At 43.6% G+C, this 14,285-nt stretch overlaps 1 protein-coding gene across 1 annotated transcript in view; it reads left to right on the top strand.

Annotated features, from left to right (window-relative positions):
• LOC110537736 (folliculin-interacting protein 1) overlaps positions 1–14,285 on the top strand; it is a 34,448-nt gene that overhangs the window by 6,811 nt on the left and 13,352 nt on the right. Inside the window, 5 exon segments of the mRNA XM_036937747.2 lie at positions 7,841–7,970; positions 10,579–10,725; positions 12,424–12,524; positions 12,963–13,037; positions 13,256–13,347. Of these exon segments, the coding sequence (XP_036793642.2) occupies positions 7,841–7,970; positions 10,579–10,725; positions 12,424–12,524; positions 12,963–13,037; positions 13,256–13,347 (545 nt within the window).

Genomic DNA, 14,285 nt, shown 5'->3' with positions numbered 1-14,285 from the left:
AGAGGTGAAATCTAGGCTCAAGTTCCCTCTGCACATAGTTTCATAACAGTGTGTGTGTGTGTGTGTCATGTGCGGGATCATCAATCATAACGTCTGTCACAGTATCACTTCTATTCCCTAGTCAGTCACAACCTGTAAAAGTAGCTGCCAGGTTAGATGAGGGAAAGTCGTTGCTTTTAAAATATATTTTTTTTTACATCCAATCTCCTGCTTCCCCGTCTTGAGTTGTGGTTTGGCTACTTTGTTTTTTTTTATTTAATTTTTATGAATTGGTCTAGTGAGTGTGTTGCATCTCATTAGGCAGGCCAGTAAGACAGCTTGTCGACATGTTCTTCCTATCAGTGCTATTTTAAGTGACCCACGCGTTCTCAGAACAGCAGGGTCATGGTAAAGATATATATTTTGCGTAAAGGACCCTACGCTGTCTTTGCCTATGGTACTGGCATGGTAAGTACTAATAGTAGCCTATGTCGTAATTAAATCAGAATAGCCTATTTGTGTGAGATTTAGGCTATCAAATGTAAAGTTATCTAGTCTACTAGGCCTGTTTCTTGAGCTCTTCCATGCTCTCTTAGTTAGCAGCACAATCAAGGTTTCCTCATAAACCACATCAAGGCCTTTGGAAAGCTGGTGTTTGAACGGTGTAGGCCTACCAGCATTTATCCTAGATTTTAATATGCAGGCTTAAAAGCGTCCGCATGTTTCCCAGCTGATAACAGTTCGGAACTGGGGGGGGTTTGGTTGTTCATGCACGTTATATTTTTTCTCGAGGCAAGCTGAGGTCGGCAGCCGGCTACGTGCCTTCGTCTGTGATTGGTCAACAGTAGGGATTCTTCCATTTTTGTCATTCAACTAAATGTTTTCACGCACTTATTTTTTTTAAATTTTTTAAATACAGCACCAAACATCTTTGATGGAAAATTACGCAACTAAGATCTCCTTAACTCAAGAAATGTGTCATTAATTGACTATCTTTGATTTATTTAGACTTTGAGGAAGTTCTCTCAGAATAGTACTGTTGTTCTTTTAAGGGAGTATGCGCGCGCACACTCGTTTGTTTTGCCTAGCCGAGTTCAGCAAGGTGCCAGCTGAACTGAAGCATGCTGATGGCTTAACTCCCCTCAGAATTCTAACCCTAACTAAAATACCAACTTTGCCAGAAACCCTTTTTGCTGTTTCTCAGAATTGGCAGTCAGAGCTTGTCTCAAATGGCACCCTATTCCCTATATAGGTCAGTGCACTACTTTTAAACTAGAACCCAATGTGTCCTGGTCAGAAGTAATGCACTACATAGGGAATAGGGTGCTATTTGGGTTGCTATGAGTCATGGAACTGGGCTTGTGGTATCAGTAATGTTTAAGATTTTACTGAGTTCATATAAGGAAATGAGTCAATTAAAATAAATTAATCAGGCCCTAATCTATGGGTTTCACATGACTGGGAATACAGATATGGATCTGTTGGTCACAGATGCCTTACAATGGGCCTCAGAATCTCATCACGGTATCTCTGTGCATTCCAATTGCCATCGATTTTAAATGCAATTGTGTTCATTGTCCGTAGCTTATGCCTGACCATACCATAACCCCACCGCCACCATAGGGCACTTTCAATGTTGACATCAAGAAACCTCTCACCCACACAAGGCCATACATGTGGTCTGTGGTTGAGGTCAGTTGGACGTACTGCCAAATTCTATGAAATGACATTGCAGGCGGCTTATGGTAGAGACAATAACATTAAATGATCTGCCAACAGCTCTGGGGGACATTCCTGCAGTCAGTATGCCATTTGCACACTCCCACAAAACTTGAGATATCTGTTGAATTGTGGTGTGAAAAAACTGCACATTTTAGTGGCCTTTTATTGTCCCCAGCACAAGGTGCACCTGTTTAATGATCATGCTGTTTATCATCAGCTTCTTGATATGCCACACCTGTTAGGTGGATTAATTATCTTGGCATAGAAGAAATGCTAATTTAATTAGGGATGTAAACAAATTTGTGCACAACATTTGAGAGAAATATGCTTTTGTCAATCATGTTCATGTGTAATGTTACACCATAAACTGATATGAACACTTAAAGGTCTCTCGGAATGTAATCTAGCTCTAGCCTATTTAGTTGAGAGTCCCATATCAGTGATGTATCCCATATCACCTGGCTACCTACTTTCTGTACAGTCTGGCAAAACAGAGACACTCAGTATTGTAGGGGCTTTCAGACAGCCATTTCTTGGTCTAGAACTGAAGGCCAGAATTAGGCATAGTCCCCTTGCACTCAGCTTGACTTAGAGTAGAATAACTATATTCCCCAGAGATAACGCGAGTTTGGCAATCATGTAACAGCAATAGCATTCCACAACGTTACACCGTTCTTACACATGTGTGATGCAGCATGATCCACTTAGTCATAGATGCACAGCCCCTGGGTTTGTGGTTTCCTCTGGCATCCTTTCCATTGGACAATCAGGGGTTGAACTTGGTTTGACGAGAATGTGGATGTGATCCACACACTCATGGATCATGTGACTCATGGAGTGGAATGCAGAAGTTAGTGGTCACCTGGCTGAAACCAAGGAAACACAACAGGTTGTGGGTCAGGTGTCGAAGTGAGTCAGCTGTGGTGGGGACTTGGAGCTTTCAAGCTTCCTTGCATTAGCATCTTGTGGCTTCTCTGGGGCTGTTGAGAGAGATTGGAGAAATGTTTCCCCCTTCAGCTCCCACTGACCCCTCCCCAGTTCAGACGCAGTCACTTGTGTTTTTAGTTTTAGCAGGGAGGGTATGTGTGTGTGTGTTGCCCACAGATCCAGTTGTGTGTGTGAGAGATGGTGTTTGTGTGTTGGAGTCGGTAAGCAGGTGTCCTCTTTCACCCATAAGAAAGTGTGATTAGGTTATTCTAGCACCCAGCGTCCTAAAGCAGGGTTTCACTTTCAGCCCAGAGTGTTTATAATATAGCCTAGCTGGACTGGTTCACCAGAATGCTTATCTGGAAAAGTACCCTCTGTGTATTCAAAAACAACCCCCATTATCAGACAGAGGAAAAGCGTCACAGCTTAGGTTGATTGTTTATGTAACATGCATGTTCACCCCACTTGGCTGCCCACCACACACACACACACACACACACACACACACACAGTGTCCCAATGGCCTCTGCAGCGTGTGCCTTTCTGGTGGGAGGGAGGGCTGTTTTGCAGTCACAGCGAGGAGGACATATTATTCCCTGTGAAGACCTCCAGTGGATGGCTGTGCCTGTCACTTTCTTTAGTTTCAGAGGGTGACTAGACTCCCGCCCAGTGGGCAGCGGCAGTGCCGGGATGCCTTTGTCCAGGCGCTGTCCAGCACAGCGCAAAGATCACCTGACAGTCTCATGTTGTTGTGTGAATTTAGTTCAGCGCTATTCTTAGCCACGCAGTGGATGAGAGGGCAAGGAGAGGGCCGGGGGAAAGACTGGCAGATGCACAATGATGCCCAGGTACCTAGTAATATTTCAAACGGCTTGCTGCTTGTATGCATGATTATTGCCAGGTGTTTGTGATAGTGTTCAGGATTTGACCGTGTTGGATTTGAATGTGGTTAGAATACCTAACTCAAGGTTACTTTCAGCTTCTCAGAGAGAGCTGCAGCTGTGTGTCGCGGTGCTTGAATCTACTTGTTTTTACGTGGTGCAAGGCTATATATTTTCACTATAATTGTGGTGACAATGTGCTGCTGTGTTATGTAATGTGGTGATTAGTGCTCTGACAGCTTGCAGTTGCTTCTCGATTTGGAACCAGTGTGGATGCAGTGTTTACCGCCTTTCAGTCAAAGGCTGTCCGTCTTCTGTAATTTTTAGGGAGTTTACTTTGGCACTGCAGGGCTCCGACTCACACAATGCTTCTTTGTAGATTGTATGCTCTGATTGATACAGCTGAGCTATAAGCAAATTGTTGTTGTTATTACAAATGCCCTAGTCTAAATGGTACATTTGAAACATGCATAGACTGAGGGATAGAGAAACACATTAAGAGGTGGATACTGCAAAGAAATTAATATGATGTTTATAGGCCTTTTTTTGTAGCCTATTTTATAGGCTCAGTCTGAATTGAGGTCAGCACTGTGCTGCTGTATGTAACAGTCTTGTGTGCTGCTGCTTTTGTGAATGGCTCATAATAGCCAACTGTCACAGGGTCTGTTTCCTTGTTTCTCCCCGCTCGCTTTCTGTCCCTGGTTGATGGACACAAAGTTCTTAAAACTGCTCCACTTTCTCTCGTCTGCTGACTTCTGTTATGATAAGATGGAGAGCTGCGTTGTCTGTTATCCTCTGCTGAAATGATTTGCCAAGCTCATATTATTATGTTTTTGTTTTTGTACTCCCCTCTGTTTGTTAGGCTGAATGAATCCTATTACTAGCTTTAGCTAGGCCTAGTCTATATGTAAATGTATCATGCTAAGGAGTAATGCCATGGTCCTTAAAACATATTGACTGACGGGCTCTAGGCCTGCGCTACTGTCATTTGATCCTATCATTTAGTCCAATTATAGGACACTTCCGTTCACCTAACAAATTGACACTTCTGAGCTACACGACAACTCACGAAGGAGAGAGGACCGACTTTTGCCCCAATGAGAAAAGTGAATGCCTCATGCATAACTCAGAGCCAACATCATTGATGACTTGGTTGTCTGAGGGGAATTGGATGTTTCTGAACAGAATATATAGGCTAGCTATGGAGAGCCTGGGCTGTAACAGGCTGGGTGCATCCCAAATGACATCCTAATCCCTATATAGTGCACTACTTTTGTGGAACAAGTAGTGCCCTATGTAGCGAATGGGGTGCCGTTTGGGACAAAGGCGCATTAACTTTGACTAGTCTGCTCTTTCCTGCGCTCTACAATGGGTAGGGGAGTATTCTTGGCCTGCCATGGAATGCTGATTCCCGCCAGGGTAGGCCTTGCTTTCAAAATGGACAACTTTTGCACTCCTGAATGAGTCCAAGGATTATTCCTTTATAGGATTCGTATACCATCACCTCATTCGCTTTCAAGGTTTATTTTCTTGAATGTTGTTTTTCGTTTAGCCGACCTCCTCGATTAGTGCTGTCATTGAGTGAAGGTCTGATGGGCACATAAAGGGAATATTGTACTCAGACTTAGAAATTATTGTGTGGACGCTGATAAGGAATCTATTTCAATGATAGATGTTATGTTAGGCCGATATGATACGAGCTAGGCTTGGGCAGTATCCAGTGTCATACTTTCCTACCGACCTTGTACCATACTGGGATATTCGGTAATATTGGCGCTGAACACAAGGGGCATTGTTTTCAACCCCACCGAGGCTCTAATCCGAAGGTTATCAATGCTAACAAGTACATGTAAAATTCCAGAGAGAATGCTAACTAAATTCAAACAAAGGCATTGCAAACATTGTATAGTTTCTGACCTAAACTATACAAGTAACTAAAAAATGCTACTCAAGGTTTGCTGCACATACGAAACAAATATTAAACAGTATTAAATATTAAACATTAATCAGTTAGTCCAGGAGGGGATTCTCTGCTGTTACCAAGCAAAACTTGATTTTGGAAGTACTGTAGCTAACCACTTAGCTAGATAGCTAACTAGCTACTAAATTAGCAAACCAAATGCACAACTGCAGAGTATTTGGCATATTTTAGACCATTAACTTAATAGTAATAAGATACCTGGCTGGCAAACATTTAGTTGTGAATTCCATACTGTAACTAGATCTGGCGCGTGAAGCACAACAGTGGGTGACAAACAAGGCTCCTGTCTTTTGTCGTCGTGTGCTTGTAAACAAACACCACGTGAGGATTTACCTGGGGACTGCAGGTAAGCCTTCTAATAAAAAATTGTGACAGGTGAAATGAAGAACACAATCTTCTTTATCTTCTGAGGTACTGCACAAGTTGACTGCAAGTATTTACTTAAAAAGTATCTGTAAATATTCAAATGTATTAAACTTCAAAGAAATAGTTTCAATGGTATTGACTGTGTTGAAAAAACATCCGGTGGCTTTTTCCCAAATCCCCCAGTATACTGTGTGTGTGTGTGTGTGTGTGTGCGAGGTCGACCGATAGGAATGGCCGATTTAAGTAGGGCCGATTTCAAGTTTTCATTACACTCGGAAATTTTGGGGCGCCGATTGGCCGATCTTTAGAAGAACATTTTATTTTTTATTTTTATACCTTTATTTAACTAGGCAAGTCAGTTAAGAACACATTCTTATTTTCAATGACGGCCTAGGTACGGTGGGTTAACTGCCTTGTTCAGGGGCAGAACGACAGATTTTCACCTTGTCAGCTCGGGGGATCCAATCTGGCAAACTGAGTTATCTAGTCCAACACAATAACGACCTGCCTCTCTTACGCAAATGCAGTAAGCCAAGGTAAGTTGCTAGCTAGCATTAAACTTATCTTATAAAAAACAGAAGAAGCAGAAGCAGGCACGTAAACATTCATTCAAACAGCACTTTCGTGCGTTTTGCCAGCAGCTCTTCGTTGTGCGTCAAGCATTGCGCTGTTTATGACTTCAAGCCTATCAACTCCCGAGATGAGGCTGGTGTAACTGATGTGAAATGGCTAGCTAGTTAGCGCGCGCTAATAGTGTTTCAAACGTCACTCGCTCTGCGCCTGTCGTTGTTTCACTTGCTCTGCATGGGTAACGCTGCTTCGAGGGTGGCTGTTGTCGTTGTGTTGCTGGTTCAAGCCCAGGGAGGAGCGAGGAGAGGGACTGAAGTTATACTGTTACACTGGCAATACTAAAGTGCCTATAAGAAAATCCAATAGTCAGTTATATTAAGTTAAAATAAGTGTTCATTCAGTATTGTTGTAATTGTCATTATTACAAATAAATCAAATAAAAAAACGGCCGATTTAAATCGGTATTGGCTTTTTTGGTCCTCCAATAATTGGTATTGGCGTTGAAAAATCATAATCGGTCGACATGTACCACCCAAGCCCCTAATAAATTATCAAACGACTTGAGATGAGCAATGGATAATTTGATTAAAAGTTCCTTTAGATTAGAGGCTTAAGAAGACCTAGGAATGTAGGTTATAATGTGACTGACACCAGTGTTTTGGTAAACAGCGAGCCACACAACACACACGTACTTAGCCCAGACCAGTACACATCCCAGGTCCTGATGGACCACAGTAATGCAGAGAACATAAATACCAGTGGGCTGTGACTTGGGGTATTGACAGGGAGCTAGGACAGCTAAGCCCCTTCACCCCTCCTCAAAACAGTGGCATTTAAGAGGACCCCTCACAGACTCTCCAATAAACAGCTAGAAATAGGCCTATCCACTCCCTGTTTGCCATCCCTCAGATTTGAGAAAAATCCTCCTCTGTCTCGTCGGTCTGTCCATCACTCTTTTTTTTTTTTACGGCCCTCCAAACCAAGCAGGCCCTGTGGTGGAGGCTGGGAGGTGGCCATAGCTGTCTCTGCTCCCCATCAGGCAGGCGGCAGAATGAAGGGAGGAATGACAGCAATGGCACGACAGGCAGGCCCACTGACCGAAAGGGCTGACCGCTTAAGAGGACTAATTAACCAACTGTCAGTCCATCACTGTGAACCTGTTTTTTAAAAACTTTTTATTATAACTTATCCTTTTATTTGATGGCGTTTACCTGGGCCATTATGGACCTCTGCTTGGTTCTGGTATTCTGACTGGGTGAAGACAGGTCTGATTGGGGAATGTCTGTCTTTACGCACTGCTGATATTTTGGGAGTCCCTTTGATAGTTTGATTAACAGGTCTACATTCATTGCTAGTAGTGCCAGCATGGTCATATGCTTCATGCTTGTCCCTCTCTCGCTCTCTCTCTCTCTAGCTGGTCATCCCCACAGCTGGACCCTAGCCAGATCAGATTGATAGTGTACCAAGACTGTGAGCGACGGGGGAGAAATGTCCTCTTCGACTCCAGTGCCAAAAAGAGGAGTGCAGAGGAAGCCCCTGCCTCGGTGAGTGACACTTTGGTGAGGGATATGGGGGGTTGTGTGTCTGTCTTGTCTGGGGAAGGTGTTTTATGAGGCTGTACACCATAGCGTGGAGGAAATGGGTAGTGCTGTCTAAAGCTCCTGTGGCTGTATTAGAGAGCGCTTGACCGGTTTGAACTGGACCTCTTATCTCCAATAATAATAGCATCAGCTGACACCCGCCACCGATGTGTAAACATTCCTCCAGACTCACATGACCACAGTCTCTGACTCTCTCTCACACATCTTCAGCCCTTTTGGCATTGCACTGTCATGGGTTGCTGCAATGTACTTTGGTGTTGACAACACCCCAACCGCTTGACCTGTATCACCCTTGTGTCCAAATAGAACATGTGTATTTACTTTAACAACCTATTGTAAATGTTTGCATCAAAAAGCAATATGAGTTTATTGAATAAGGGCCACAATTAGCTAGGCCTGTATATGCAACAAGTGTGGGTACTATGTTAGCCTTTCAATGCATTCTGCAGCATGATTAAGGTTTAGTTTGCTCCTGTGTGACCCCTGTCACATGATGGTTTTTTGCCTGAGGATATTGTTTCTCCCTAGAGAGGTGGAGAGCAAGTTAGAGTGAGCAAGTTGGCTTGAGAGGTGGAGAGCTAGAGAGGGAGGGGTGAAGAGCAATGAGGTTGTACAAGCTACAAAGAGGGTGAGCAGTGAGTGAGCGCGAGAGGGGGAGGGAGTGGGTGCTGCAGAGAGGGAGGGGGAGCAAGAGAGCGGGGGAGGGAGGGAGAGCAAGAGTGCGGTTGCAGCTCCAGCTCACGAGTTCCTGAGGAAGTCATATGACAGGCACTCGCATGTACCAAGCCTTTGTGTACTCTATCAGGGCGTGGCGAGACATTTGTTTGATGTGAGCCATTACTAAAGCAAAGCAACACACGCAGTCCAGTATAATAGGGTGCCATTCTCTGCAGACAAATTAAGTCACATCACATGTGACTTAATAAGATTTGTGTTTTAATCTGAATGGATTTAAGACCAACAGAAATAACTTTGAATGCTCTGACATCAATCGCATTTTGTGAGACACAGAAAGCCTCTATGTTGGTTGTGTTTGCGTAGAAATACGAGATAAAGCCTTGATAAAGGCTTGATTTTTTTTACAATTTTTTTTACATTTTATTATTTACATTTAACGTCACTAACACTATTTGGTTTCTTAGGAAATTCCTCAATGCACTGTATTTGTTATTATCATTATTTAAGCAATGTATGTCTATAAAACATCAATCATTCAAACATGAACAGAAGAACATTTTTGTCGCTCTACACGCATATCTTTTGGGGGAAAGTTTGTACCGCTAAACTATTGAATTCCATCCAGGTATGTGTAATTATACTGTCAGACAATTCCTATAAATGTGCCCTCTGTGCAAAAGGTATCCAGCGTTTATGTTTAAAGATCAGTCAGACGCTCATCAAACCTAGGACAGAGGCAATATGCTTCTTATTTATGTGATAGGCCATGACAAATAGTAGTGTTTTTTTTGGGGGGGGGGGGGGGGTGGTGTGAGTGTGTATGTGAGAAACTCCAAGGACCAGGGCCTTATTCTACAATACTACTACATACATTACCAAAAGTATGTGGACACCTGCTCAAACATCTCATTCCAAAATCATGGCCATTAATATGGAGTTGGTCCCAACCTTTGCTGCTATAACAGCCTTCAACCTTCTGGGAATGCTTTCCACTAGATGTTGGAACATTGCTGCGGGGACTTGCTTCCATTCAGCCACGAGCATTAGTGAGGTCAGGCACTGATGTTGGGCGATTAGGCCTGGCTCGCAGTTGGCGTTCTAATTCATCCCAAAGGTGTTTGATGGGTTTGACGTCAGGTCTCTGTGCAGGCCAGTCATTTCATTATGGCCCTCGCTTTGTGCAAAGGGGCATTGTCATGCTGAAGCAGGAAAATGCCTTCCTTAAACTGTTGCATCAAAGTTGGAAGCACAGAATCACCTGGAATGTCATTGTATGCTATTGCGTTAAGATTTCACTTCACTTGAACTAAGAGGCCGGAACCATGAAAAACAGCCCAGACCATTATTCCTCCTCCAAACTTTACAGTTGACATTGGGGAAGGTAGCGTTCCCCTGCCATCGATTCGTCCATCGAACTACCAGATGGTGATGCGTGATTCATCACTCCAGAGAACGCGTTTTCACTGCTCCAGACTCCGATGGCGGCGAACTTTACACCACTTCAGCCGACGCTTGGCATTGCGCATGGTGATCTTAGGCTTTTGTTCGGCTGCACGGCCATGAAACCCCATTTCATGATGCTTCGCCGAACAGTTATTGTGCTGACGTTGCTTCCAGAGGCAGTTTCGAACTCGGTAGTGAGCGTTGCAATCGTGGACAGATGATTTTTACACGCTTCAGCACTCAGCGGTCATGTTCTGTGAGCTTGTGTGGCCTGCCATGTTGCGCCTGAGCCGTTGTTCCTAGACGTTTCCGTCAGCAACAGGTGTGGCTGAAATAGCCGAATCCACTAATTTGAAGAGGTGTCCACATAATGTTGTGTGTGTGTGTGTGTGTGTGTGTGTGTATAATTTGTTTGGTCCTCCCCCTGCAGAAGATATGCAGTAGTGAGGCCCAGATGAAGGTGTTTGGGAAGTGCTGCCAGCTGAGGCCTACAGGGGGCAGCTCCAGCTCTCTAGACAGCTCCTCCTCCTGCGCCTCCGAGCCCCGGGAACCCAGGGAACAGGGCCTGCGCTTCCAGGTGAGAACATACTGTTAGATGGCGCACTTGGCTCAAGGCCTGTTTTGGCATGCGAAACACCATTGGAAAGGAGATTTAACTCTAGTACATCTCTATGGGTAAGAATGGTCCCTCTTGACACCTCACACGCTGTTCGGATAGCTGGCCATAGCTCCTCAAAGCATACCACTGCGAGCTATTTCATGATCAAAAGACACTGTCTTTAACCCTAATAGTTTGACACTTGCCTGGGGCAAGTAAACTGAACAGTCACTCATGGACAGGTGTTTTTACATACATACATACATACATACATACATACATACATACATACATACATACAGTTGAAGTAAGACGTTTTACATACATACTTAGGTTGGAGTCATTAAAACTAGTTTTTCAACAACTCCACAAATTTCTTGTTAACAAACTATATTTTTGGCAAGTCGGTTAGGACATCTACTTTTTGCATGACACAAGTAATTTTTCCAACAATTGTTTACTTTCAGATTATTTCACTTCTAATTCACTGTATCACAATTCCAGTGGGTCAGAAGTTTACATACACTAAGTTGACTGTGCCTTTAAACAGCTTGGAGAATTCCAGAAAACGATGTCGTGGATTTAGAAGCTTCTGATAGGCTAATTGACATCATTTGAGTCAATTGTAGGTGTACCTGTGGATGTATTTCAAGGCCTACCTTCAAACTCAATGCCTTTTTGCTTGACATCATGAGAAAATCAAAAGAAATCAGCCAAGACCTCAGACTAGACCTCCACCAGTCTGGTTCATCCTTGGGAGCAATTTCCAAACGCCTGTGGGTACCACGTTCATCTGTACAAACAATAGTACGCAAGTATAAACACCATGGGACCACGCAGCCGTCATACCGCTCAGGAAGGAGACACATTCTGTCTCCTAGAGATTAAGTACTTTGGTGCGAAAAGTGCAAATCAATCCCAGAACAACAGCAAAGGCCCTTGTGAGATGCTGGAGGAAACAGGTACAAAAGTATCTATATCCACAGTAAAACGAGTCCTATATCGACATAACCTGAAAGGCCGCTCATCAAGGAAGAAGCCACTGCTCCGAAACCGCCATAAAAAATCCAGACTACGGTTTGCAACTGGACATGGGGACAAAGATGATACTTTTTGGAGAAATGTCCTCTGGTCTGAGGAAACAATAATATAACTGTTTGGCCATAATGACCATTGTTATATTTGGAGGAAAAGGAGGGAGGCTTGTAAACCGAAGAACACTAGGATTAAATATCAGGAATTATGAAACTGGGTTTTACCAGTATTTGGCTAAGGTATATGTAAACTTAAAAGTGTGTGTGTGTGTGTGTGTGTGTGTGTGTGTGATTGCGAAAAAGAAAAAAACTACAACTTCCAGTAGCCTACAACTGATATTTCTGGTTTCTCCCCATTTGAGTGAAAGACAGACCATTTTATGGCAGTCAGGCAAGTTGAGCCTGCTCTGAGAATTGTTTTACGAATAGTTTCTTATTTGTCCCCTATGTGTTGGTGAAAGGCAGGCAATATATGGTTCTCTGCATGAAAAGCTAATTTACATTTGAGGGCAAGTGATCGAAGTGTTTGGGCAACCAAAAAAATAAATGCCTTTCAGACTTTAATGTCAATCCAATGTATTATGGTTGTCTTGATGGCAGAAAACCATGCAGTTTACTCACCCTCTCCTCTCCTGTCTCTCAGGGGTCACGGTGCTCCTCTGACGCCAACATGTTGGGGGAGATGATGTTTGGCTCTGTGGCCATGAGCTACAAGGGCTCCACACTCAAAATCCATCAGATACGGTGAGTTTCAGGGGAGGGGGGAGAGATTGTGTCCCACCGCACTTTGAACTGGAGATCTAAGAAATGTACACAGCAGCTGTCTTGGTGTGATGTCATTATTGAATAGTAATACTAGTGAAGTCATCATAACTATGATATAACACATATGGAATCATAGTATCCAAAGAAGTGTTAAACAAATCACAATATATTTGAGATTCGTCAAAGTAGCCACCCCTTGCCTTGATGACAGCTTTGCACACTCTCGGCATGTCTTCAATATTATTCTACAATGTAGAAAATAGTGGAAATAAAGGAAAACCATTGAATGAGTCCAAACTTTTGACTGGTACAGTACATCACACATTAGGAGCACCAAGTCATTATGAATTCCCCCCCCCCCCCCCCCCCCCCATCCCTCCCTATCTTTCTCGCCCCTTCTCCCTTGTCTGCCCACAGGTCGCCCCATCAGCTGATGCTGAGTAAAGTGTTTACAGCCCGAACAGGGAGCAGTGTCTATGGCAGCCTTAACACGTAAGCCCTACTACCACCTGCCCTCATGTCTCTCATTCTCTCTCTCTCTTGTCTCTCTCCTGTCTCTCTCTCGTCTCTCTTCTCTCTCTCCTGTCTCTCTCTCTCGTCTCTTTCCTGTCTTTCTCTTCCTTCTCCTCTTTCTATACTTGCTCCATCTATCTCGATCTCTTCTACTGATGCCCTTTGAACCTGTGCCATTGTCTGTGTGCTCCTGGCAGACTGCAAGACAGCCTGGAGTTCATCGGTCAGGACCCCAACGCTCTGAGGCCGGATCAGAACACTGTGGCCAACGGTCTCCTGGGGAACATAGGTAACCACAACCACAGTACAACTGACTGGTCTGGCACCTACAATGTCTCACACATGAATGGCTGTAATACTGTTCATATCGACACCTATTATACACCTTTTATTTTATTTTGGTTGTACTGAAGCACTGTTTTGTTTTATCTCCGTTTATCATGTCTTTGTTTATCGTTTTATCCATGCATAGACACAGTTAACTTCCAAAATAAAGGAAAAAGTGTCTTAATAGGGCGTTGGGCCACCACAAGCCGCGCAGCTTCACTGCGCCTTGGCATAGATTCTACAAGTGTCTGGAACTCCATTGGAGGGATGCGACACCATTATTTCACAAGAAGTTCCATAATTTGGTGTTTTGTTGATGGCGATGGAAAACACAGTCTCAGGCACCACTCCAGAACCTCCCATACCTTTTAATTTGGGTTGCGATCTGGTGACTTGAGACACAGACACACCCTTGAAAACCCCTATGCTCCTTTCAGACCCCTCTTTCAAAGTCACTGAGAACTCTTCTTTTAGCCATGGTGGCCAAAATGAATGGGCCACTTGGCATTTTTATACATTACCCTAAGACTGATTTGAATGTTAATTGCTTAATTAACTCAGGAACCACAATTGTGTGGAAGCACCTGCTTTCAATATACTTTGTATCCCTCATTTCCTCGTGTTTCCTTTATTTGGGCAGTTAACTGGATGTGATCTGTGTAGCAAATCTTTATCAGACACTGGCTCTCTTTTTACGTGTGTTACATGTAAATTGACTTTACCTGAATTGATGTGTATTCTCCAGGCAAACTGTTTGTTCCCTTTCCTCGAACGTCCATTTCAGGACCGTTTTTAAAACAGGCTGAATTGAATTTGCCAAGAGTTCTCCACTGGAGCCTGTGCCTCTAGAGATTTATGACGCAAACACAGATCTTTTGGCAAATTCGTCTCTTGTTTTCT

This window comes from Oncorhynchus mykiss, chromosome 12 (genome assembly GCF_057628025.1).
Source record: "Oncorhynchus mykiss isolate SJ-2025 chromosome 12, ASM5762802v1, whole genome shotgun sequence".
Taxonomy (NCBI): domain Eukaryota; kingdom Metazoa; phylum Chordata; class Actinopteri; order Salmoniformes; family Salmonidae; genus Oncorhynchus; species Oncorhynchus mykiss.
The sequence above is the reverse complement of the archived record's forward strand: the minus strand, read 5'-3'. Positions and strand labels throughout refer to the sequence as shown.